At 46.4% G+C, this 27526-nt stretch overlaps 1 protein-coding gene across 1 annotated transcript in view; it reads left to right on the top strand.

The window, feature by feature from the left end:
* The window catches only part of LOC119453631 (sodium-coupled monocarboxylate transporter 2-like), a 63560-nt gene extending 40415 nt beyond the window's left edge, over positions 1-23145 (top strand). The window contains exons 7-15 of the mRNA XM_049668007.1: positions 2139-2279; positions 2350-2479; positions 3218-3306; positions 8097-8206; positions 17387-17454; positions 18831-18917; positions 21180-21364; positions 22936-23036; positions 23099-23145. Of these exons, the coding sequence (XP_049523964.1) occupies positions 2139-2279; positions 2350-2479; positions 3218-3306; positions 8097-8206; positions 17387-17454; positions 18831-18917; positions 21180-21364; positions 22936-23036; positions 23099-23145 (958 nt within the window). The remainder of the gene's footprint in view (positions 1-2138; positions 2280-2349; positions 2480-3217; positions 3307-8096; positions 8207-17386; positions 17455-18830; positions 18918-21179; positions 21365-22935; positions 23037-23098) is intronic.
* The last annotated feature ends 4381 nt before the right edge of the window (positions 23146-27526 follow it).

Raw genomic sequence — 27526 nt, forward strand, 5'->3', positions numbered from 1 at the left:
AAATTGAACAAAGGACAGGGTGCAAGAAATATGAACCACTACTTCCAGATGACAGTATTCGCCACATGGGCACATAATATAGCTATGAAAATCCAAACGAAAGTAAACAAAGGAAAAAGTACATCTTAATAAAAAAAGAACAAGACGAAACAAAGAAAACAATTTCTTTTGGTAACTAAGTCACAATCAAGATGCCAAAGAAAGCCATACTTTGGCAAGTACGCACGTTAAGTTATTTCACTCAGTCCCCCGATACCACAATTGCTTGTTTGACAGCAAAACTGACAGGACATTTACCCATCTTTTTATTGCACGCGCCATTTTTGCTCCCTCCACAACCTTTTCTTTGTGGTTAATAATTTAGTACCTACTTCGCCTCTACTGGCATTGCACGTGGGTGTATGCATTCCGTGTAGAGTAACTTACACTCAAATCAAGCACACAAAGCAGTGTGCGAATTACCATTGGACACTATGCAAATATTTGCAGATGAAAGAACGTTCTAGTCTCTTTTGGAAAAAAGAAAATGCAAGGCGTTGCCTATAAGAGGACATTAATAAATTTTCTTATTGTGATCTCTTGTGAGATATGATGATAGCCTAATATTAATTTCTCTACTTCTACATGTTTAGAATAGTATATGCTGTGAAATTATTTTATTTGCAACCACTTTCACCGTCATTTAAATCCTTTTAGTATGAATTCCTATTACAAGTCAAACTTCCATATTTTGAACCTTTTGAATCATACCAGCTAACTCATTAGTATGGAGAACCTAGCAAACACATGATTATTCGAGTACCGAACGTACGCAAGCAAAACGCAGCTGTTCTTTCAGTTTTTTGGGTAGCCGTGACACTGTATATGGGCAGAGACACGACGGCTACTACAGCGATAAGTATTGTGGCCAACCAAAAGTAATTTTATTCTTACATAGGCGGGCGCGGCCGAATGTGAGCTGACGATAGTCTGCTTTTCCCGTAAGTGCGTACAGTTAAACCTCGACTTAACCTAGTCAGTAAAATCAGCAATTTGCCTTGTTGTACTGAAATTCGACATTTCAGTCAAATAAGTACATTCGCCAATGGATTGTTTTCACACGAAGGAGGCTGAACTCAGAAAAAGCAAATCTGGATCAGAAAGAAAAATTGGAATTTGAGAGTCGAGGACCAATGATATGGTTTCATGCTGTGTAAACGATACCTTCAAATCGGCAGTATGAAGTCAACCCAGCCATGCTTTCGCATCCGCTCTGCTCTCATGGCTGATACTGTCGCACACAAATGGGACGCTTGTGTCATGAAAAGCGCCAGCACCGGGGCGAATTTTTCTCCTACCCTCAATGTATCTATGAAACATTAGTTTATGCAACGTCCAGTACTAAACACAAACTGCATGTGTACCAAAGAAAATTTTCGCTCGGGATGACAGCCATGTTGGTCATGGCAGGCGGCTGTGTTGTTCTTTTAGCTGTTTCTCTCGGACGGACGGACGGGTTTCCTCGTTGGGTAGGCATTAAAATTCTTACGCGTTTTAAACTGTCCATAGCATCTTATGGTATTTTTGTTCCACTTCTCATTATTGCAGTCGATTTCTGTAACAGGCAGGCATTATTACACGCCTAAACATTCTACGTAAGGCACTACCGAGCAAGCGTATTTCGTCTGTCACCACAACATTATCGGCAGTGTTAATGCGTTACTTATTTACGGATAACTCAAAATTTACACAATAGCACCTCTTATTCCGCAACAAAGTGACTGCAACTTCTCAGTGACACCTGCCAATATGTTCAAACTGCCGCCAAGCCGCCGCGGTTGCGCAATGCGTATGACGTTGCGCTGCTGAGCTCGAAGTCGCGCGGGTTCGATGCCGACCATGAGGCCGCATTTCTATCGGGTAGAAATGCAAAGTGGCTCGTCTAATTTGATTACGGTGCGCGTTAAAGAACTTCAGATCGTTGAAATTGATCTTGTCCTCCACTACGGCTTGCCTCTTAATCAGATTATGGTTGTGGCAATTAAAACCCCATAATTTTATTTTTTTAAAGTTTGTCACCATGAAATTCAATCATCAGCAAAAGTTAACTCCTTCCTCCTCGAATATGCCATTGAAAAGCACGTTTCTCCAAATTTCAGCACAAGCGTCGACCTGACGAACGACGAGAACGTGTGGAGTGCCTTGGCAGGTGCACTGCCTTACTGCCTTGCGCGAACAGGATTTGACCAGATGGCAGTTCAGCGATTCATTGCAGCGAGGACTTTACGAGAAGCGAAAAGGTTTGTGCAAGGAGAGCAGGTCTTTCAGGGGAAAAAAATGGAAACACGTTGTTGATACGCTTTCTTTCAGGATTGCCATCACCGGTGCTCTCTTCGTGTTATCATTCTTTTCACTCGCAGCATTCGGCGCCCTTGCGATAATATACTGGTACAGGGACTGTGATCCAGTCCTCGCTGGTGTCATCAGAAGCTATGACGAGGTACACACATTCACATGGTATTTTTGTGGGCTGGTTGGTGAACAACGACTGGTGTAGCTACCGTAATGTTGCACAGGGAAAACTAACTTGGGGGCACATTTCCCGCGCTGTTGTTGTAGCTCGCTTTTGAACACGTGTGCCATGAGCAAGAAGAGGCACAGGCGCCGACTACGGGGGGGCTCCGCGGCTCGAGCCGCCTCCGGAGAATTCTGCCCCCCCCCCCCCCCCCCACCCTCGCTCTTAGAATGTTATTACCAGAGGCCTGTTACCCAAACCGTTTATGGTTTCTTTTGAGTTGCCTCTACATTTTCCCTTCAAATGTCATTGTGGCTAAAAGCTAACTGCATCATTGTTGACGCGGTCGTGCACGGCTTTTATTCATAATTTCGCGTTATTTCTAATTTCATAATTTATAATTCTTATAATTCATAATTATTCATAATTTCGCATAATTTCGCATAATTTCGCGTTATTATGCAGAAAGGCATAATTTAAGTCATTTTCGTTTGCAACTCACTCAATTGAATCATAAGTAATTGGCACGCACGCTTCAAAGTCGCAATGACACACTATAAGGAGGCAAGTAGACACCATCCATATAACGCTATCGCCCATTCGTGCTTCTGCTCAAGCATACCGCACTTGAGGTATTCGTGAAATGCTGCAGTAAAGACGTTTTCTTCTTACAATTGCAGTTTGGTAATATCCCGTTCTGTTCTTATATATCTTTTGTTCAAGATTGTTCCATATTACATGAGAGAGAGGCTTACTGATGTCGCAATGCTCCGGGGGTTATTCCTGGCTGGACTTCTCGGGGCTTCGACAAGGTGAGTTGACTAAGTGAAGCCAGTTTATTGCAAGCGGAAAGGAGGCAGTAAGCGAAATTTTTCTTGCGGCATTTAAAACGCCGCCTTATATCAATTCTCGCTCGCTATTATCCTTACAAAGAATAAACATAGCGCTTCAGTGTAACGAAAGCATAGTCATGCATCGGTGTCTGTTTCGAAAATTGGGAGTAGGAACAGGTTTATCAATGCAGGAGCACAGAACTACCACATTTCATGTCAGTGAGCTTGATAGCAAAGTTCCACGTGGTAACTCTTACGGAAAACAGACCCCAAGTCATGTGCGGAACACAGTAAACTTCAAATTACTTGCACTAATGCTTCAGGCACTCAGCATAAGGTTGACTTAGTATGACAGCATCTAAGCGAGGGATAGCGCAGAAACAATTTTATGCGGGTTATTTCGCGTGGTATAAAGCGTTTACCACCTTGTGCATTGCTATATTTCACCAAGTTTGCCGCATACTGATTGTAATAGAGTTCTCGAATGAGCTTTGTTTTGAAAGCCATTCTCCAACCATAGAAAGTTTGAGGCGATATTAAAGAACTTAGCAAACGTGAGACCGTACAAAACAAATTTATTCCATTCTGAGTTTATTACAGTCTCCTGACGTCAAGTTAACGCAAACACCGATGCAATCATCGGGTGGTGACCCGCAGCCTTGTTGGAACAGCCCCGTCAAAAGCTCTCGTCATTTATAGGAAGTAACGTTTCTTTGCTTTGAAAACAAATAGCATTGTGTACTTTCAGATGTTTTAAAGCGAAAGCTCTACTAACCTAGTCGAGCCGAGTTGCGCCGTCGCGAGCAACTTGAACATCATTTGACAGCAGCTCCGCCGTCGACTTGGAAACGCATCACGTGACTCGCTGCGCCGAGCTCCGCCGGCGTCTGACCACCCCGCAAGCAGCGTTTGACCACCTCGCGGATATTGCCCAATGAACTGCTTCACTGGAGAGGGTCCGCAATGCGAAGCGCGTCGGAGACTGAGGAAGAGCGAGCCCTTCGGCTCGCAATACGCTCGGACTTGTCGGCTTATAATTTATGCCTGGCTTAACGATGAGTGTATACTTAAGCATAATCATTGCAACTAAATCAAAGGTTAACCAAGTGAAATCGAGACTTAACCAGGCTAAACCAAACTTTCGCTTTGCATATCCAGGGTTAGCTGAGCTAAGCCGCAGCCATTATTTTTCTATTTACTTGGCTGACAAGACCTGAGGAGCGCGCAGAAGTGGAGTTGGTTTCGGTGTGTCCAAGATAGCGCAGTTAAATTATATAACCGGATAAGGAGGGTGGTGCCACCGTCTGCGATTGGTCGGCTTCCCCTTGCTTGGCTTGCATTGGCCAGTTGAAAATTGCGGCTGCGCGCAACGGAAGGCTAAAGATGCCGTTAAAACGGATTCTCTCACACACACACACAAACACACAAAGAGTGGGCAGAGTGATGTCGTATACGTGCTGAAAGGGCTCGACAATGTTATATTGCCCCGTAAAAATTGATATTACACGTATTGAAATCAATTTTCCCCGGCAGCTCCAAGCAGCCACTGCCCAAGCAATTGGTTCGTAATCATCTTTATTCCTTTAGGGAAGGGTTAGTCGCCGGCGGTACCGAAAAAATAATCTGGTTTTGTTCGGCATATTATTGCATGTTTAGTGCGCACCCGTAACCATGACTTGCTGGGCCTTCGTGATTTTGTGACGTTGCCTGATAGACAGGTGAAGTGCGCGCAGCATGAAAATATTTGACCAATAATGGAGAGCCAGTAGCGAAAAAGGCGTGAATTGTAAATATTTTTCTTTCTGTTCGACCTAATCATGTGTATCAGTGTGTACACGCCATATCATATGAGGAGTTTTCGCGGTTTGTTTGACGTCGCGTGACCGACATGTGAAATGACGGTGGCGAAAAATATTTTAGACCAAACCTGGAGGATTAGTGGCAAAAATAGACAAGAAAAAAGAAAAATATTAGAACAGTTAGACCGACCGCGTGAACGCTGCGTACTCGCGCGGCAGCATCACGTCAAACACACTATGATTTCATGGCTCAAAATGGGCTCAGCGATGCCATGCGTTTCCTATCTCAGCGACTTACGTTATATGCTAAGGTAACGTAAGATAAAATCTTGCCCCTGTTTTTCAAGCGAAGCTTGTCATCATCATCAGCCTAGATTGATGTCCACTGCAAGACGAAGGCCTCTCCCTGCGACCTCCAATTACCCCTGTATTGCGCTATAGCTGATTCCAACTTGCGCCTGCAAATTTCCTAACTTCCTCACCCCACCTAGTCTTTTGCCGTCCTCAACCACTCTTCCCTTCTCTCGGTATCCATTCTGTAACTCCAATGGTCCACCGGTTATCCATCCTACACATTACATGGCCTGCCCAGCTCCATTTTTTCCTCTTAGCTAGAATATCGGCTATCCCCGTTTGTTCTCTGATCCACACCGCTCTCTTCCTGTCTCTTAACGTTAGACCTAACATTACCGTTAGACCTTACCCGAAAAAGTGTAGGAGTGGGGTTGAAGATTAATAGGCAGAACACAAACATAATGTTCAATAGCCTGGCAAGAGAACACGAATTAAGGATCGCCAGTCAGCCTATAGAGTCCGCAAAGAGCACGTTTATCTAGGTCAATTACTCGCAAGGGACTCTCATTATGAGAAAGAAATTTGCAGAAGAAGAAATTAGGTTGGAGTGCATACGGCAGGCATTGCCAAATCCTGACTGGGAGCGAAGCTTGTATTGCCTCAGAAGTCTCGGCGGCGGTGGTGGTGGCGTTGTCAGGCTAAAACTTCCCTATCGAAAACCTGTCGAAAACTCGCGTCTCGCTCACTTGGTATATAGGAAAATTTGCATTGAAAGGTAGGAATGTATGACTAAAATGTCTGATAGGTCATGACATCAATAAGATCATATGCTCGTCAGTTACGTCACGATTAACGATAATAAAATGACGTATGGCGCATACCCGCATTTTATATGTGGGTACGAGCCAGGGATATGAGGGTATGAGCCAGGGACAAGAAAGAAAAAGAGAAGGAAGGAAAGAAAGAAAGGAAAAAAGAAAGAGAGAAGGAAGGAAAGAAATCATGTGGTTTCTACCGGGACCGCACATTTCAGCTCCGCTCGTCTACTATCTGTACGGGGTGCATGGCCGGCTCGTCGTCGACATGCCGATTCTAGCGTTAGGGTTTCCGAAGTCCAGGCAAAACAACACCGAAGAGTCGCGGACCCCTAGTTGTGGGAGCACGATGTTGAGGCCAAACGTGAGCGAAGAGCCATCGACCCTTACTTTAGGGCAAATAAACGGAACGCCTGCGACAGCGTCGTCTTGCCACAAGCTTCGCTTAACCCCATTTTATCGACACGGGAAGGGCTCTGAATTTTTTAGCAGCAATTGCGGGCACACGTTATAGTGGCACATCTGCATATCTGACATTTAGGCACTAGCAAGGCTACAAACGGGACTAGTTCGCAACCCTCTATAGGGTAAAGCCTGCTTTATATAGCACGCAGGGACCTGGACACACCTAACAACTAAAGATGACACGGACCAAACGATCGTGTACATGTGTGGATGAGGTAGAATATATTCACTTTCATCGCCATGGCATAATGCAAGCTTTGTCACAACCGAAGGCCTGCCTACCACCCTTAAAGGGACGCTCAAGGCAAATATTACGCCGAGCTAGATCAACAGATCATTTGTCGAGAAGCCTATCATCATTTTGTATCTCCCAACTGTAACATTTTGTTGCGCAGTAAATTGCCGCCGAATATCGCACTCATGCTGCTCAAGTTGAACCGCGTGCGCCAAAACGTACGAGTTGATGTAATCTACACGTGACCTCCCTCTATTTCGCTCTCCGGGAATCAGCCAGTGCTGACGTCGCATGAGAGGTACCATAGTACGCAACAGGTGGCACCACTCCGCTTTCTCACTTTCGTCTTTTTCTAGCTAAGAAATGCGCGCTTCTCGGTACAAATGACAAACTAGTATCCCTGTTTATAACATAGCCGTGGCCTAGTGGTAGAGCGCCCGCCTCGGATGCGGGAGGTTGTGGGTTCGATTCCCACCGCCGCCGGGCACCCACTGGATCCAATGGGTAAAAGCGTACCCCGGCCTGACGTTCGGCTTCCTTCAGGGGTGATACGCTTGGAAAAGGAGCCTGGGCCCTGAATTCCCGTCGAAACCTTCGTGAGCATGGAAAAAAAAAAGTGATGTCTGGGCCTCTCCCATGTCGGCCATTTGCCATGTGGCGCCCCAAGCACCTATTCAGGTGGGGGACGCCTTCGGGTTGAGGTCAAACACCCCTTTCCAAGTGTTGAGGTCCCATAATGGCCGAGCACCAGGCCGGCAGCGCGCTTGTACACGGCGGCAGCATTTGCCTCACAGCCTCGGCGCATGCTCGTCCACAAGGCCGTCTGTGGTTGGCCAAGAGGCGCCCAGAGACAAGAGCTGAAATCTCCATTGGGCCCTCTTTCGAGATGTGAACCGACCACCAGGCCTGAGCACCAGGCCAGGGGACATCTCTACGCAGTAGAAAAACCGGCGGGTTCCCGGCGGCACCGGGATTTGAACTCGGTACCCCCCGCATACGAGGCGGATGCTCTACCGCTAGGCCACCACTGCGCAAACTAGTATTAAAGAATCATAATCACTTTCTATCATCTATCTCATTCTAACATTTTTCTTTAGGGTCCGTTTAAACTATATCTATTGTGATGCGCAGAGCAATAATTTTGTATGCGTTTTTCTGCAGCACGGTGTCGTCAATCGTCAATTCCCACGCGGCCACATTCTACATCGACATCGTCTCACCGTATGTCAACATGAGCGACAGGACAGCCGTGAACGTCATGCGCCTTCTAGGTAATCCGAAAAACTTTCCGTAGCAACGTTTACATATTGCAAAACTCGGGAGCGTATATTAATTAGGCAGTTAGCTTGGAGTTGTTACCGAGTATGCGCGATGCATTGCTCCGTAATTCGGGTAAAAGTTGATGATTCGGTTCAGCGCCTCTTCGCATCCACTGGTATCCAGCGCGTCTCGCTGATGTAGCCATTAGCTCTAGCGTTTCGAAATAGCTATGAAGGGCAATTTTGTCTGCCTCGTTCTACCAAAACACACAGTATCTGGGGCAATTGGCAGAGTTCTAAGTATCTTTATAAATACAGAACAGAGACACGTAAACTAAAATAGGAAACTATAAATAGCACGGCAGCTGCCGTAGCTATAATTGATGCTATTAATGCTTCTCGTTGTGCTCATAATCCGTTCTGGAAGGACAATTTAACAGTGCAAGTGCGCACTTTGCAAGAGAAATTCCAGGACTGTTTCTTTTTCCACCGAAGCTGTCAAGGGCTCACCTTTCGATCGTCGCGTCCGGCAATAGAAAAAAAAAAACTCATTGACCGTATGCTGTATGTGCGAGTGAAAGAGGAGCGAGGGTGAGGGACGCGCGCCTTCACGGAGAGCGAACGCACGGCGCAGAGCAAACGCGGATTCACAGTGGAAGGGCAGCTGTGGACGGGGAGGGCATCGAGGCATCGTAGACTGTGCGTGTGAGTGCCCGCTCCTTAACATTCGCTGCCTGCAAACTCATGGAGTCCATGGCCCTGGCCCGTCTGGTGTGGATCTCCAGGGTGCTGGACTTCTTCCCTGAGCAGCAGACTGGTTTCGGGAGCCGCCGCTGCACAGCTGATTCCATCGGCGATGTCGTGTCGACACTGGAGAAGGCCAGGAGCGAGGGAGAGACAGCTCTGTTGGGTCTTCTGGACGTGCAGAGTGCCTTCGACGGACAGCCCCATCAAGTGGTGATGCACGCCCTCGATGCACTGCGGGTGTCTGGACGCATGGGGAACTTCGTGCGTGCCTTCCTATCTGGCCGCTCTTTCTGCGTACGTGTGGGCAATGCACAGAGCTCCCCGCAACCGGTCACGGTAGGGCGTGCCTCAGGGATCCGTGTTGAGTCCTTTTCTATTCAACGTGGCCCTAGCACGCCTGCCTTCAACCATCCCGAAGGGCACAGCTCTGTGTATGCTGACGACATCGCCCTGTGGACCAGCGGTCCACGACGCAACCTCGTTGCAGTCCGGACCTGCCTCCAGGAGGCCCTGGACGCCTCGGTGAGCCACCTTGCTTCAGTGGGCCTCTCGGTATCCCCCGCCAAGACCAAGGCCCTCCTGGTGCACCCCCGATCGGCCACCCGACGGGGCGCTTCCTGTCTCATCATAGGTGGCACCGGGATACCATGGCAGAGGACAGTCACATACCTCGGGTTGCAGATTGACCACCCGCTGACTTGGACTCCCGTTGTGAAGGCTGTGGTGCGCACGTCCAGAGGGTCCAGCGAGCAGTGAGAGACATTTTCCTGAGGGGGCGGGGATGCTCGCCATCCTGGACGCTGCGACTGCATTCAGCAGCCGCCACCTCCAGGCTGCTCTATGCCCTGCCACTGATCACCCTCTTACCAACCCGGCTAACACGTCTGGAACAACTCCACCGGGGCTTCTTCAGGAGCGTGCTGGGGCTGCCCCGGTCCTCACAGATAGCGGCAACGCTTACAGAAGCGGGAGTGTGGCCTTTGTTTCTCCTGCTGCAGCAGCGCGACTTTGTGCCCATTGACTGGCTGGACACCGCCCCTGACGGAGAACCCCTGCTCACCCGCCTGGCGGGCCGACCCTCTTCCAGAATGGGGAGCCTGGTCGAGACCTACCAGACAGTGGTCGGCCAGGTACCTCCAGCGGGGCGACTCCCACCTCCTCACGAGAGGCCTTTGGTCATGTGCACCTCGCTGGAGGGACACTCCAAGCGCCGTTCTGCCAGCTGCACGCTCCTGCAGGTGGCCACCTCTAAGCTGGAGAAAGAGCTGGCAGGGAGACTGCTCATCTTCACGGACGGCTCCGTCCTCCCCAACACCGGCTCAGCCACTGCAGCCTGTGTGGCCCCCGCTGGGCAGGGCATCCACTTGCCGACTCTCCTTCTCGGCCAGCTCCACCGCTGCTGAGATGGCGGGCCTTCACCTGGCCGCAGACCTGCTGGCAGCAGACCCTCCTGGAGTACCTGTGACGGTGGCCTGCGACTCAAGAGCAGCTCTCCAGGCCGCGTGTCTCCCGGAAAGGTCTGGCCTTAGTGCAGCCCTCTTGGTAACAAAGCTTCACGCCCTCCGTGCCAGTGGCACCGATGTCTCGTTGCACTGGATCCCTGCACACGTGGGAATCCCAGGCAATGAAGAGGCAGATGCCTTGGCAAAGGAGGCACACGGCATGGACACGGCGATCAGACCGGCAGTCATTGACTCAGACTACTCCAGGAGCACCTTGCAGCGACTGCTGCTGAGCTGTCACCCCGACACACGCGTGGCGAGGCGGAGTCCCGCGACACGGCTGCCGGACCGGGGACTGACAAGGAAGGAGAGATCCCTCCTGCTACGCTTATTGATTGGCTGCTGCTGGACAGCCGCCCGGAGCTTCCGCCTCGGTAGAACTGACTCACCAGCCTGCACACAGTGCGGGGCAGACGAAACACTGGAGCACCTCCTATGTTTCTGCCCCGCACTCAACCAACACCGAACCACCATGGTGACCCAACTACGCCGCATGGGCCTGCCTTCAGCCTCCAGCACGGACCTGCTCATCCCAGCCCGCAGTTCCAGCAGGGTTTTCAAGGTCGTACTCTGCTACCTTGCCGATTCGATGCTGGCTGACAGACTATAAGGGCACCTTGCCCGAGACGATGACAACTACACTCTCCCTCCCCTTCTTCCACATTTCCTACTTTCTATCCCCCTTTCCCCGTCCCTCAGATGCTGAGCCGTGCTCCCTGTAAGGGCTGCAGAAACATGCATCTTTTCTTTTGCAACCTCTACTACTACAACTACTACTGTGAGTGCCCGCTCTCCCACTGCGGCGCATGCGCGCAGCCCTGCCGGCCTCTGCCGCCGACTCTATCTGGTCTCTCGCCCGCCTCTCCCTTATCAGTGTCGACAACGGCGTTTAGCCGTTCGTCACGTGGCCAGCGTTTTGACAGCGGTTGTGTGCGGTCACACAAACAACGCGCACAACTTGGGCGACGGCGGCGGCGTTTTGCCCGTGCTCGCACCGAACGCGCGCGGCGTTGGTGACGTGTTTATGAATAACGTGCCAACCTTTGCCGTACACCCTATGGCGGTATACCGTAGCCACCATAAGGCCATGGTCTCGTGGTCACTAAATAAATGAAAACCACCGGATCATATATATTTCTCATTCTTTAATAGTTCAAATACCCAATTACACCATCACATCTTTATGTCATAATTGGAAATACATAATTCCCACCACAGTACAGCTTCGCTGGTCTTTTTAAGTTTTTTTTTCTGAAGTACTCAAGACCAAGAAATTGCAGTTATTGAGCCCCGTGGCATGCGGTCAAAGTGGACATAGCCTCAGAAGGGTCTTCATCTAAACTCACTAGGCGGCGAAGCTGTACTTACCAAGTCACAGTAAGGCTTGTTGGCGCGGTTACTCGGACGTCCCATGATTCACGGGACGGACGAGAATTCCTAGCATAAAGCTGACACAGCTAGTAAAGTGAAACCACTACAAAGCATAACGCGGAAGCCGTGCCTTTGAATGACACCAAAAGTTAACGGAGGACAAAGATTTGGCGCAAGGACGATACCAGAAAAGGCCACCCTTCCACGTCACTGTCAAATACCGCTGCAAATGTTGCATGAATACGGCTGTTATTGCACGAAAATGGCCGTGTTAGGGTGGCTTCGAACCGGCTACTAAGAGTGGTAACGAAACCAACCACAGCTAGCGTCCAAGGAGCGACTCGCGGTAACCTATGTTAATACCGGTGGGCGCAACTTGCCCGTCGCAACATAGAAAGTTGAAATAAAGATCAGCGTACAGTGATTTCCTGCTCCTGCGCCGGTGATTGGTTCGGTTAGTTTGCGACTTCAGCCACTCGACAAAAAATGGAGCCCTGAGCGATGACTCAACCACTGGCTTTTCGACCAAAGTAACCATTCACGACCGGTCGATTGACGACCAAATTAGTCGCACGACTTCATGGAGCCACCTGTGTGAATGAGACCTGACTGTGCAAATGATATCAGAAGATCTCAAATTCCACAGGGATATTCGTCACAAGAGCTTACGCAACGATTTACGCAAGCAGAAACAGAATGAAAAAACCGTAGCCTACATACTGACTGGCGAACAGAAAGAAACCAAAAAAAAACAATTGCTGCTAAAATTTTGGAAAGTGTCCGAAGGGATCCGTAAACAGTTTATGGCATATGTGTTAGTAAGAAGGAAGGAAGCAATAGAAGGGGAGAAGGCAGGGAGGTTAACCAGAATAACTTCCGGTTGGCTACCCTACACCGGGGGAATGGGAAGAGTGAACACAAAGATGACAGGGAGAGAGGAGGGAAAGAAAGAAGGGAAATGAGCAGTTAGTTCGCTGACGCGTGTGTTAGTGCACTAATAGTCATAGACGTTGACACAAGCCCGTCGTCCTCAAGAAGCACAAAAGTGCCTTCACCGCTTTATGGGCCGACGAGTGATGGGGGCGGTGTTCGAGCAGCACCTGCACCGAAAGCGTCCGATTGTCCAGTTTTTTTAGCGCGTTAGCAAGTTCTTGTCTTTCTTGGGCATATCGTGGACAGTGGCACAGCAGGTGGTCAGTAGTTTCGACGGTGCCGCAGACCTCGCATGCTGCACTGTCGGTCACTCCAATTAATGTCGAGTATGCCTTTGTGAAGGCAACTCCTAACCAAAGGCGATAAAGAAGCGAAGCTTCACGTCGAGGAAGTCCGAATGGAGGTCGGAGTTGCAGTGAGGGGTTTAATTGATGAAGTCGTGTAAGTCGTAAGTTTGGCGAGTTCCACTCGGTCAGTGAGAGACTGCGTGCCAGGTGTCGAAGCTGCCTTGCGGCGTCTGTCCTCGAAAGTGGAATTGGAACGCTGAACTCTTCTTGGTGTGATCAAGCTTTCTTTAGCTGGGGACTCCTATATATCTAAATACATGAAAGCAGAGAAATCGTTTTTCTCTGCAATCACTGCACCGAATCTGATTAGGTTTGTCACGTATAAAATAAAAACGTTAAGATCTAGTGACTGTGGGACCCAGGGGCTGAATTTACAAAGCATTTGTTTCATAAGTGCTCACTGCCATCCGCCAGCCGCGTTCACTAATATTATGTCGAGCATCAGGATTGGTTTAAATTTTATCTTAGGAAGAATTACAGCGTACGACGTTTTTGTGAATTCTGGACTTAACGTTTTATTTAGGCCATGTTTCTTAAACAAGAATTGTTGAAGGTTTCAAGATTTCTGAAAAAACTAAACGATCGAGTTTACAATTCGTAACTCATCTAAGACAAACGATATCATAATTGTGTAACATCAAAACTGATGTTACATGAAGCGATTGGAACTCTTTCAATAATATGTTAGCAGGACTTTTTTGAGACTCTCGTAAGCATTGTAACAAATTCACATAAGCTGTAAATTTATATATCAAGTTTGTCCGCTTTAGATGTTCTAACGGGTGCAGTTGACAAAACTGCGATATATCTTTTTGATGCAGAGTTACAGATTTGTAAATTACATGCTTCTATATTTTTAATACTTACCGATTTTCGGCAATTATTGTAAACGAATTGGGACCTCCATCAAACTTCTTCCTACAGTCACTAGAACGTAACGTTTTCTCCCGAAAGCAACAAATTGCATTCAAATTGGTCCAGGAGATGTCTCATAAAAGCATTTATCTGTTTTTCATATATTTATATAGCCGGCATGGGTGTTGGCCGCGAGCTAAAGCATTCCTCTTCAGGAGACAGTTGTTGGTGCTACCAGCATGACTCTAAAAACATATAGCGGTAAAGCGCCGATCGACAAAATCATGGTTCACCTCCCTTTGAGAAAGTGAAATGTGAAGAACAAAGAAAAGTTTGATCGCAATTTTTTTTATAACTGAGGCCTCCTGCAACGTGAAACTAGCCTGAGTACAAAAAAAAATAAAGCAAAACTTCTACAGTGACGAGCTCCAACGTTTGCACAAGGCAAGTTGGGCGGCGACGTCTGGGCAGTGGTTCTTGCACGACAGCGCGAGTACCCACAAAGCTACATCGATCCAGAAATGTTGTGCCTAATACCGTATTCCTGCTTCAACACGTCCCCCATATTCACCCTACCTTTCACCGTGTAATTTATGCTTGTTTGCGATGTGAAATGACCGCTAATAGAGAAGCATCGCGAAGATATATGGCAGCAGTCCGAAATGATGTATCTGTCGTGGTGAAGAGCATCCCGGATGGAACATTTTCTGCTTGCATTCGTGACCTCCAGAAACAGTGGCAGTTTTGCGTAGATAGCCGAGGGGTACAGACATACAGTCAATAGTTTATGAGTGGAGGGCGGCGGGGTGGATAAATTATTTTTACGAGCTCAAGCATGAAATGTTTCTGACGCCACGGCGTAGAAAGGAACAGGGAATCAAGGGCGTAGTTAGAGTGCTCATGTGGCTAGCTTATGTGGATTGTCTTGTCGGTGGAAAAGTTCGGTTGCTCGCACTGGTTCAGCGTTTCTCACACCGAAGGCTATTCGAACACATAAGCAAAATAAAGCTGTACCGCTGCTTTTTTGTCTCGAAATCCACCGATGAAACAACAAATATTGGTTGCCCTTGTGGCGCAAACCTCGAGTGACCATTTCGTACCTGATTTGAGTTCAAATTTGCTTTACCATAGATTTTAATGCATGTGTTTTGTTGTAGTGCAAAGTCAGATTGAAAGTGGGAGATTGTTGATTCGATCCTAGGTTTATGTACACGAATAGGTTTCTCTTTACCAAGGCGTTATATCATTACTTGAGGCCGGATCTTTAGGCATTAAAAAAAGCGCGTTTTAGGCGCCAAAAATAGGCAGGCAAAACAACGTTTTAGGCCTCCAACGTCGTAAATATAGGAACAATGAATTTGTACGTAAATACAAATAATTTAAAACGATGACGTGCGCGGCCTATATCTAGGATAGGAAAACAAGAAATGTTATTGTCTAGGATGGCACAAAGGCGCCAGCAGTTGAACATAGCCGTGCAATTGTCCCATAAAACTGCTGGACTAATGACGATCAATTGGCTTAATTCAATAAGCACACTGCTCATATTCATGTTCAATGGCCACTGTACTCGATCGAGCGTCGCATATAGTGAAACAGGCATGAAAAAGAATACTTGAAAGCTGGGAATACTGATTAAAAAAATCGATACTTAATGTCTGCCTGACGCAATTAGATTAAGACACAACAAAAACAGAGAAATAACAAATGCAAGAGAGACTACGATTTATTAAGAAATTAGCATGTTCTTACATTAGGACTGTTAGGCACAACTCTTGGCAATTTTCTCATATACAATGACGTTGTCCGAATTGTACCGGCAAGGCGTCCCAGCACTGCGAAATACACTTCCGCCCATTTGAAGTGCACATGTTTGAAGAAATTTGTTTGGAGAGCACGCGGAACGTAGTCTAAGAATCACTGTGAGCATTGTGGAAACAATAGCAAACTACCACCATCTCCAGATTTTTGGATTCAAAATCGTGCGTCTTGTTACAGAGAATGATCTCGTACGCTGAGAAGGAACGCCCGACGGCGGTGAACACCTTAAAAACTAAATTACAAACAAAAAATCCGCGTGCACATGACATTTTTCTTTCTTCTTTTGCCCTGCACTCTCCTTTCCCCTGACGGCTCTCCGTGGTTTCGCATTCGCTAACCGCTCGCGCAATGTCAGCGCGGCGGCGTATTCTGGCCAGCGCGTCCCATTTCAATGCTGCTAGCAGTTGTTTTCCGGGAGTTGGTTGAACTAAAGGACTAGGTTGAACCCCATAGAGTTCCGAACAGTCAGTGTGGCCCGGTAACATGAATAACGGTCTGTAACTGCACTCGAAAGCGAAACTTGAGTCTAAATAGTGTTCATATGAGCGCCGATTTTGAAAATAGGCATTTATAGGCACTTAGGCACAAACGCCAAAATATGCATTTATAGGCACTATAAAAACACTAGAAAAGCCCTTCTTAACCTCTCATTCATGCTCATATATCAAAGTGGGACGATTTGAGCAAGGAACCAAAAAAAGGCATTTGCCTAAAATCCGGTCTCTAAATTCATTACGTTCTGGAAAGAAATAGTTCTGAAGAAAATGAGATGATCGACCCATCTTATAGGCCGCAACTCCAGTTAGCAACATTGTATGTAACTGCGCATGTTTATTTTACAAATACGGACTGTGATTGCGTGAGATCAAACTAGTGAAGGGTATACTGTTAGTGCATGGGTAAGTACGGTCAAAATCTGTCAATATAGTGTGCCGTTATACGCGCCTTACACTGATTATGTAGAACCAGACATACAGTTTGTGTACAGCTTACTTTGCTGCATGAATATTCTGGCCTCTACATCTCCGGAATGGCTCAGTATCCGCAATTTTTTTTTGCACCAATGGCACATCCGTTTCAACAAAGAGTTGATCCATTCTAATTCGGTTAAGTGTAACGTTCAATCTCTACAAAAGGGGATGAACCTTTCGATGTGGCTTTTATTGCATTCTTTTGGGCCAAACAGTCGTCATGAATATGAAAGCGAGTGCCTAATTGTTTTCAAGCGTCCATAGGGGATAAACACACATGCCCTACATAATAATGCTCAATTAGGCTGGTAGTTCAGCACGAAAACCTATTGTTATTTATCAAGTTCCAGATTTGAACCCATACATCATATAGCAAACTCGAAACAGGAACCATGCCGGTTTGACAGAACCATGCATAACATTTATTATCGAAACAATGCCACGATCAATGGCAGTGTCCTGGGGCGTGAAACAAAATGGTGCTGTGTCCTGCTCTGTTATGTTAGGTAATTCCTGTTGTTTATGTTTGAGATGTGCTTGGTGTTTTTCTCCGCACGTTATCTCGTCAAAAGATCGTAGAACCGCATCGAAAATCAACCGGTCACGTAGCTTAGATGCTAATTCACCATAAAATTTTCTTTTTAGCACTGGCAAGCGGTACCATAATGACCCTATTCGCCATCGCAGTACCATTTTTCGGCACAGCTTCAAGGGTAGGTGCAAGCTGTTCCAGTTGACTGGTGACCGTATTGCCAGCGGCATTATTTTCTTTTTATCTACTCGTATGTGTATTACATCTTGGAAGCCTGAGCATATTTCCGGTGGCAGATGCATATTTCCAATGCGCTGCAACAACTGGCCTGGTGAATGTTTTCTAGTCAAATCGGTGGGATACTGTTAGCGCAAATTAATGTGCTTAAGTTTGCGCTAGCCAACGGCCATGTTATGAATGAGTAGTGCAACCTTACCCTAAGAAAGCACGGCAATTTACCCGCCTCGGCAGTTTAGTGGTCATGGCGTTGCGCTGCTGAGCTCAACGACGCGGTTTCGATACCGGTCGATACGGGCGCATTTCTATGGCGACGACAAAAAAAAAAACACGCATGTATACTTAGATTTAGGTGCTTGGTACGCAACCCTAGGTGGTCAAACTTAATCCGAAGTCCCCCACCAAGGCATGACATGCAATCAGATGCTGGATTTGGGGCATGACACTCCAGAACCTTTTTTTTTTTTAATTTACCCCTATTTATAACCATTTTTCACTGTGTACAGTTTGCTTTGATGTTTGCCACAATTCCTTGTAAGTTTAGTTCACGATACAGCCGAAGTGTGCGACGTCTGCGGTAGACTCCCCTGCAATGAAACGGTGGCGCCACTTGTCTCCGCTACTCGAAAGGCGTGTTTCACCGCCGTAGTGCAAAGGCACATTTTTTTTCAGTGTCGCTTGCGCAAACGACACCGACTTCGGTTTTGGTGCAAGCAAAACAGTTTAAAAACTACATTCTGATGTTTCACGTGCCGCCAGAACCACGACATGATTATAAGGCACGCCCTAGTAAGGGACTGCGGATTAAATTTCAAACAGTTTGAGTAATTCTCGCAAAACGGTGCTAAACTGAACACGTTGCAAAAAGCTATCTTAGCACCTTTGTGTGAAATTTTATCGAGAATGAGACGGCGGTTGAGCTTTAAGAGTTATGTACACTTGGGGAACACTCAGTACAAAGCAAAGATTACTCGTGAGGTCGGCTTGGCGTAACACGCGAAAAATGCCGGAAATTTTAGAATTTTTAAGCTTATAAGGTAAAAACTCTGTTGTGACAGTGTTTAGAATTTCAATAAATTTGTGTCAAAGCCCAATGGCATATGCATAAACTACCAATGATGCCGTTCAAATCATAAAATCTAGCAGCCGAGTGATGCATTCACAAACATTGCGCATGGCTGACAGTTTGGATCGACATCGCAGTGTTCATTATCTCTATTACACAATATCAGCTGTCCTTTATTTTGTAAGAGTAGCTTATGCTTAGCATTTTTTTAAACTTGCGATCGCTTTTTCTTGTTTTTTTCCCCCTCTTCGAAGCTGTTTGTGTCCTTGTACTCGTCGGCTTCTGGCCCGTTCTCCGGTCTGATACTTCTCGCCATTTCATCTCCATGGGTGAACGCGAAGGTAAATGTCATTTACACATCAACATTTTAAGGGTCAAAGTATCGCACTGCTTTGTGTGCGTTTAATGCGCCGGCGGCATCACTTGCGAATTCGCTCATTTTTATTTCGTTATCCGGCGCAAAACTTGAATGATGTACATAAAGCCGTCATTGAGATTTTACTGATGTGATTTAAAAGGCACCAACACACTCTAACTCAGAAGAAAGACGTTTGTATACATAAATATGTTTGGGTGACGGAAGGAACATAAAAAGAGAGAAAGAGCACAGTACTTCTTCTGCTTTCACGCTATCAACGTTACGTCAAGCAGTTCACGTACGCTATTCACCAGGTACTTTTAATTTTTGAGTAGGCATTCATGGAAATAAAATTAAGCCCCACCTAACTGTGCTGACAAATGCAAAATATGTAAATTTTGCCTCTCGTGGCAACGCTTCTGCGGATATAGTGATCGTTTGCATCGCGAGTAAACATTCACACGCCATTATGGCCACTGTGCCTTTGCGTCCGCTGATATCCCAAAAAATTTTCGCTAATTCATCATCATCATTTTTCCCTTAAGGACCCCTGTCGGGCTATTACATAAGGAGGGGGGGGGGGTTACAAAAGGTCAAAATAGGAATCAAGACATGGTTACAGTTTGCTACAACCAGTGGATTCGTTTGAGAACAAAACTGAAATTGAAGAAACTTAGCGGCACACTGAATACAATGCAAAGGCAAATCAGAAGAAAAGTCACAATGTGAATCGGTAATCGCGAAAGAAAGAAACCACAGTACGGTCATTATAAGGTTAGAGTTTAGGAGATCAGTCAGCAGAATAAACTAATTCATATAGATACGCACCCGAATATAGTGCATAGAGTCGATAGCGATTTAATCGCTTTAATTGACACATGGTTATTTAAGACAGTGCATGACACACGATGTGAAAGGGGGGGGAGGGGATATCTTTTTGGGCAAACACCGATCCCTGCATACTTATAGCTTCGAATCTCCCTTCTGCTACTTGCTGTATAGCTCCTGTGTTGAATAAACCGAAATGGAACTTTCCTTTATTTCAGTGAAGGAAAAGGAACTAGTATACCCGCCTTTACGCGGAAATCTCGTGGTCCTTTTTCATATTCGTACGAAGTGCAGCTGATTTGGGCTATAGCAAGAGTGGTGAAAACATAGGCAATATGCATGATAGGAACACATGCCGCTATTCAGCATAGCCTGCGAAGAAATAACCAATATGCTCAATATGCATAGCAGAGAAGATACAAAGTATATCAAGCAATAACTACCCCGCATCGCAGCAACCATAGCAGCAACCATGAGCGTAAATATGGGCTCAAACAGGGTTAAATGTTTCCATTGGGCTGTAAGAAAAACACTGTGCGAATGTTACTGAGCACCAAGGTTGCAACTATCCATCCTACGGTTGTTGGCGCAAGCAACATTGTCAGCCCAACTCCTCAGGTTCATTTTGACGTTTACCCCGCGTACACAACAAAAGGTAATGCAAAATGTCGCGAGAAATACATTAGCCGAATGCACCTTTTCATACATTTCACAGAAAACAAGACACCGATGCAGTGGCTGAAAAGGTCCGCGTGATCGTCGTGTGACAAATTGCTACGATTGTCCAAAATAAGGCATCCGTGTGCTATTTGCAAAATTGTGTCTCACACGTTCAACAACATAGGAGGGCGTTCCCAGTGAGGGGAACAAAAAGCCCAAACTACGTCAATTCGTTGGCGATGTCTAGACCACCATCTGTCACGTGCTTTTAGTCTACGTTTCATATTGACTGGCCTCTCTTAATAAACCGCGCATTCGTTAGCGAAGCCGTGTGCAGGATTACACGGCGTAAAAACAAGCATGTATTTACGACTATATTATACATTTTGGACTGGTGAGAAATTATATTTTCGAAATAAAGAAGACAGATCACTGAAGTTTTCTTTTTTCTTCTGATAGTTTGGCGGACCTGTGTTTACCGTGCGAACCCATAAAAACACACACTGACGTGCAAAATTTTTGGGCCACCACGGAATCAGAAAAAAAAAATATAAATTTCTTTTAGCACAGCTCCGCAGCAGGAATTGCTTGAATAACATTGTATTGGTCGAACACGCGCACATAAGCCGTACCACTCGATCTCAGCCGTCATGCCCTGGTTCCGAAGAAAAGTACGTTTTTCGCGACACCATTGTTATTTATAGAAACAGCGAGTGAACATACTGGGCTAAACTGCCTTTTTTATGTGATCCCGCAGGGTGCTGCGTGGGCAAGTCTTCTGGTGTGCGCACTACAACTGTGGCATGCGGTGGGGAGGATGCTGTCGGCCATCCCTCCACCTCCGGTGATTCCCGGAACGTTGGAGCGATGCCCGTCGTGGTCCAACGACACCGGTGTACTCGCCGGCTCCAGCATCCTGGCTGACAAACAACTGGATTACGGGTAGTACGCCTTGTGTTGGCTTATATCGCCTGATGCAAAATCTTGGGTAGATTTTGGGCAGGTGTGTAATAGACCCTTAGAACTTCTGAAGGGTGTGAGGACTCACTTTTGCAATGGAGCGGGTGCGAACTCACTTCTATAATGTTGTTGCATGAGTTGCTCAGATCGGCAGATGTATATGAAATGTTTTTTTTTTCAAGTAAACATCTTCAAATGAGTCTGGCTGTGATCTGAAACGTTTGCCTTAATACATTTAATATATATGGCTCTAAATTGCATTAGGCTGTTATTTCTTCGGTACTTAGCTATATAAGAGCGATGTATTTATAGTTATGTTCGTTGATTTTACAGCAATACTGAGTTACTTAGAGCAATTCCAAATCTATACTGACTAAACTTTCAGCTGCATACTAAGGGAAACTTATTGCGCACTGCTTCTAAAAAATTACTTTAACCACATATGCTGAACTCGTGCCCTAGTACGGCAAATATTTTTAAAGCCATATTCTGCACTCAGGGTGTTATAAAATGTCCATATGAACGGACGCTCGCATACGTTTTGTAGATTACGCGGGTGTTTATTTCAGACGTTAGATCACTGTCGTAACCAAGGCCTCTGAAAGGCACCAGTATCACGTGAACAAAATTTAAGAGTTTTTATTAAAGTGAGAGTGAACGAGCTGTAAATGACCTGCTCGAGCATACAGCAACGACATAAGGAAATGTCTTAAAAGGTGTTTCACCAGGACCAATTGCAAATGTTAGTTATACGCTAGAAGTTGTAGGGTACTGTATGGGGAGCGTCTGACCTCAAGAATATGTTTCAATGGTTTAGTGTCGGAGGGGATAGGAGAAATTAAAATGCCACGTAGCCATGATGCCGGAAGACAAGCTTCACTGTCAATGTGGACACCCTCCTCTGTCACCATTAACGTCGCAACGCCCCCCCCCCCCCCCCCCCCCCCAGCGTTCTCCAATGCCGTAGCCGAGGGACCGTGTCAGGTTTGCGTTGTGCGCCCGCCCTCGTTTTAAAATTTATTTGTGATCATAGCGACCGCTTATTGCTGAGCGGCACAATGCCAGTGACCATATTACGGGCTATGCATTGGATGATATACCGAGGTCACGTGCTACAATCGCTGACGTTGCAGGCAGTGCGTTTTGCGTAGGGGCATTCGCGCAAACTTGACTCTTGTTGGAAGCGATAATCCCTAAAGAGAAAGAGCGCATGGGCTTCTGTTTGAAATTTCACCTGTTTTCATGATACGCAGCCACTTGGTACCTTAGAGACACGATTGCCACCACGTGGTCTATGCGCCGCGTATTTTTGTTTGCAATGCCCAAACCTGGTGAGGGGCCCTTTAAATCAGATTGGGAGAACATCGCCTAAAGCTCAGCGACGGACATCCAGAGACGAAAAGTTGTATCTTTAAACCACGTCGCTAAAATTACCCGAACGCTATACTGTACTCCAAAATTGTGGCCTCTCCTAGATCTGTGTTCATAGTTTAGCGATACCAAGTGCGTAAATCGTAACCGGCAAGCTTGTTAGATACGACTCTCTTGTGCAGACTCTATGTGTTCCCGTTATACCGCTTGTCGTTCTTCTGGATCACCTTCGTCGGAGCCCTCGTCACGGTCCTTTTAGGAACAGCGCTGAGCCTCGTTACAGGCGAGTATCTGCGGTGGTTTTATATTCACAGTATTGGATACATTAGTGTCATATTCCGGCAGTTGCAAATACTGCACAGCCTCGTGGATCTGTCAAGCAGTACACCTAAGCATCTACAAGTGCTTTACTGCCGGCTTAAAGTTGATCAATGGCTCTGTTCGGTCCTTTCCGTATTAAATTTTACTTATGCGTCGTTCGCGTCAAAGGCTTAAGGGGCGCTACTTCCGCGAAAAAGCGCAATTTCTGCTGAAACTCACTTCACACCACCAATTTTTCTGCGTGCTTTTGACATGCCGTCAGGCTGATGCTTTTAGTAGTCAGCAGAGACTATACTAAATGAGTCATTTGCAGAATCTTTCATATCTCTCTAGGCTCCTTTGGGATGATTACGCTTGCTCGATCGCCCGCCTTTCGTTTTACAAGTTCCCGGCAAAATAATTGAGGTGTTTAATATGCGAAAAGTGCAAACCACCCAGTTAGTTTCACCTTACGCGTACTTTTAACCATAATGCCAATCTGCACTAAATGGCGAACACAGTAGCGTGCCTTTTTATTGTGCAGTTAAAGAAAAACCACTCAGTTACGCTTATAAATGGTTGCATTAGTATGCAAAGCAGCCACAAAAAAATAAAAATAAAAACATACAAATTTTTGCTTTAAAGTTGAGCCGCAAGTATTACTTCGCCAAAATCAGTAAAACACACCGCGCTAGCATAGTGGACATGCGTTGCGCTGCTGTGCACTAGGTTGAGGGTTCGATTCCCAGTCCCGCCTGCCGCATCTTCATGGAGGGGGGACGAAATAACTCTCGTGTAGCGGCCTTTGTGAGCACGTTAAGGCAGCCCAGACGATCAAATTAATGCATAATGCAGAGCCCTCCACTACGGCCTCCCGCATAGCCTACTGTTAAGTATAGGGAGGCTAAACGTCGCAGGGAAGTTTGAACAATTGTACAAAAATATGGCCTACTTTACTTTATCCTAAATGGTGACTGAGAACCACCGTTGACATTGTTTACTGTGTTGCTTCCAGGCGGTGCAAAAGAGTCGAGAGCAAAATTGCACCTCACTAGCCCCGTCTTTCTTAACTTTTGGAGGCGCTTCAAGTTTTTTCGGCAAGTGCTGCAGGTGAGTGCAGTTGGCGGCCTTAGTCTTGGTGTGTGTTGTGAAAACAAACAAAACAATGACGCGAGCAACCTACTGCAAAAGTAGCTGATTATGTGCTTGTACGACTGTGGAGGCTGATACCACGTGGAACACCAGTGCGCCGTCCAGTCTTTCTTATTGCTTACATAGATTGAAAGAATGTGCATATCGTATGGATTGTACTGGCAGACTGAAGGAACTTCACATAAATGCCCTGGTGCTTGCAACATTCGGTTGACGATTCAAAAATTCTTTCATTTATGTGTAACTTCCATATTTAAGTTCAGCCATAGTGCAACTTCTTAGGTTTCCACTCTGCATCAGTGATAGTTCCGGCTTCACATGTTTTAATTATCCGCAAGAAAAGTAGAAGAATACTTATCGAGGAACCGGCCAAGGCAGGGACGCCCAATCTCTCCAATGATATCTACTGCATGTTTACATGAAAATATATTCAAGGTGCTAGATTGGCAAGGAATATAAGCGCCGATCAACGGCGAAAATCTCAACAACCATGATCGGCTGTCAGCCTCTAGAATTTGTGCAGGAGTAAGTTTACCTAGGTCAATTACTAATAGGGAACCCTGATCATGTGACGGAAATTTACCGAAGCATGATAACGGGTCGGAGCGCATAGGGCCGGCATTACCAAAGAATGACCGATAGCTCACCACTGTCGTTGAAAAGGGAAGGGTACAACCACTGAATTCTACCAGTATTGACATATGGGGAGAAACTTGGAGCAGTCTTAGAACAAGTTAGGGGCCGCGCAAACAAGCGATGGAACGAAACATTTTAGGCCTAACGCTAAGAGAGGAAGAGAGCGGTGTGGATCACAGGACAAAAGGAAGTAGTGGTAATTGAAAGTAAGAGGGAAAATTGGAGCTGGGCAGGCCGCGCAATTCGTAGGCCAGGTAATCGATGGTTCATTAGAAATGCAGAGTGGGTGCTAGGGCAAAGGAAGCGGCTGCCAGCCATGGAAGAAAACTAGATGGGGTAACGCAATCAGGAAATTTCCGGCCATAACTCGCAATTAGCGAAGGTCAGGGGTGATTAGAGATCGCTGGGAGAAGAGGCCTTTGTACAGCAGTGAACACAAAAATACGCCGATGACGTTTTACAACACCCAAAACTCGCCCGGAATTTTAACGGACTGTTGGTTTTGGGCCGCAGTTCACTTGGTATGGCGAGGCCGCATTCGCATGTTTACAGAACGGCGTCAGGCGCCGCTTGGATACCACCACCGCAACCTTGGCTTCATACTTTATGTGGAGTGACTGCTCCGAACATGCGTCAGTGTTCACAGAATCGACGACTTGAATTGATTTGATTCAAAACCAGCTAGAGTGTTTAACCGTTATGTGCTTCGTGTACGGTGCTGTGCAGTATTCTGACATACACTTGAATGTGTGTGCATATGAGGCTGGTAAATTTATGAAAATGTTGGTGCTGGTCATTGTGGCGATGTTGGCTGATTAGCCTTGACTTCTATGTGCCAATTGGCGTATGACAGATTGCGCAGTTAGGGGCTCCAGGCCCCGACATCAGCACCCTATGATTTATTAACGGTCTCCAAAATTGATGTGTAAGCACCGTCGAACATAATTCGCCTCTTCCGGAATGCGGCCACCTGAACCTGACAAACAAACCTTTGATCTGATGTAAGCATCATCCTGTTTTCGCCGCTGAGAAGCCCAGAAGAAACGATGGACGCCGATACGATGTCAAAGTGTGATATGCAGCGAAACTTGCACGTTTCGATGTTACGTATTAAAGTTCTCAGTCATAATTTGGACGTGTCGGTAGCCTCAGCTTCTTCCTGCATTGTTTACGGCTGCTTTCATAGCACTCTGTTCCGTCGAAAGGGATCATCTGCGAAGGAAGCATGCGTTTCGTTGTCGGTAGGCGCTCGACGAAATCGTCGACCAGACCCTCAGACACAACCAGGCTGCCCATGGAGCTGATATTGAGCCTATGCGCGGCATTAGAACCGCACCTACAACCATGCGCAGCGCGTTCACATACCGTACCGATGAACGTACGGGTATTGAGCCATTTGCCTTGAGCCCATGTGAACCATATATTATGCAGCTTTTTTTTTTACTTTGCGTATCGAAATAAAGACATTTAGTGACTTCGTAATATGGTGGTGGTGATGTTGCTACAGGGAGAGTTAGCCTGCTAGTGTTAGTGATTGGGGAAGTCCAGGGACCTAAGAACTTACGAATAGGGCGATAAATGTTGGTGCAAGGATGATCCCTTGTCGAAGTACTGTAAACACTAGACGAAGATGCTGGAACGAGAAAAAACAAACATGAACTTTTTATTCAGTTCTATTGCAGGAATTTTTGCCACCGCTATGGCGTAGTTACTAGACGGAAGCTAAGATGCAACTGGTAAACGAAAGCAACAAAAATATACACACAGGCTACTGAAACGTATACAAATATGTACAAAAATATTTATGCCGTATATGTGACACAAAGAATTAGAAGAAGTGGGCACCCAGTAAACATACGGAACTACAATCTCCAACACAATTCATGCGATCCATGAGATTGAAATTCTATCTCTCTTTGCGAAAGCGGTATTGTATACCTACGTGACGTCTCGGTAGTTTTCTTGAGTTGCTTCAGTATTCTGCTTTTATAATTCCTTATGCGTCTTAGTGCTACATTTTTAGTGTATATTTGGGGAGGTTTTGACTTCCATCTTGTAAGCTACCTCATAAATATGATGAGTATGTGGGTTTCAGTGGTGTTAAAAATTATGTACCAACCGAACAAACCATACCATAACAAGAAACATGCACCCAGAATACCACCAAGAGAGAACACAAGCGAGAGCCACCGCGCTACAAAAAATGCTAAGCCAACAAAGCAACAAAGCAGAAATGAGGTACTCGGGCGTCGCCAGATACAAGGAAGGGAGATATGTTACCTGCTAAAGCAACAAGCAGAACGATTAGATAGCAGCTGCATCTGTAGTTGCTAGGGACATTAAGATAGCCGAACAGGTCGCCATAGCAACGGCCACATGGACCTGCCGATGGGACGTGCCGGTCATCGTCGTCACAGACTCGCAGGCAGCCTTTCGTCATTTTCGGGCAGGAAGAATTATCAAGACCGCACTCAACATCATCAAGAACCAAGACCTCCCTGAAACGTTCGTTGTACGTTTAAAGGATGTACTAAACGCGGGATACACTAAACACCATTTACCACATGGTCTGGGAATGCAAAATGAACCCGCGGACTACGCCCGACCAAGCACCAACAGAACACCAGTGGGAGGCGCAGCTGCCAAGCCCAACACCTAAAACCGAATATAACTTAGTTGACAGTT

The sequence above is a fragment of the Dermacentor silvarum genome, chromosome 5 (genome assembly GCF_013339745.2).
Source record: "Dermacentor silvarum isolate Dsil-2018 chromosome 5, BIME_Dsil_1.4, whole genome shotgun sequence".
In the NCBI taxonomy this organism is placed as follows: domain Eukaryota; kingdom Metazoa; phylum Arthropoda; class Arachnida; order Ixodida; family Ixodidae; genus Dermacentor; species Dermacentor silvarum.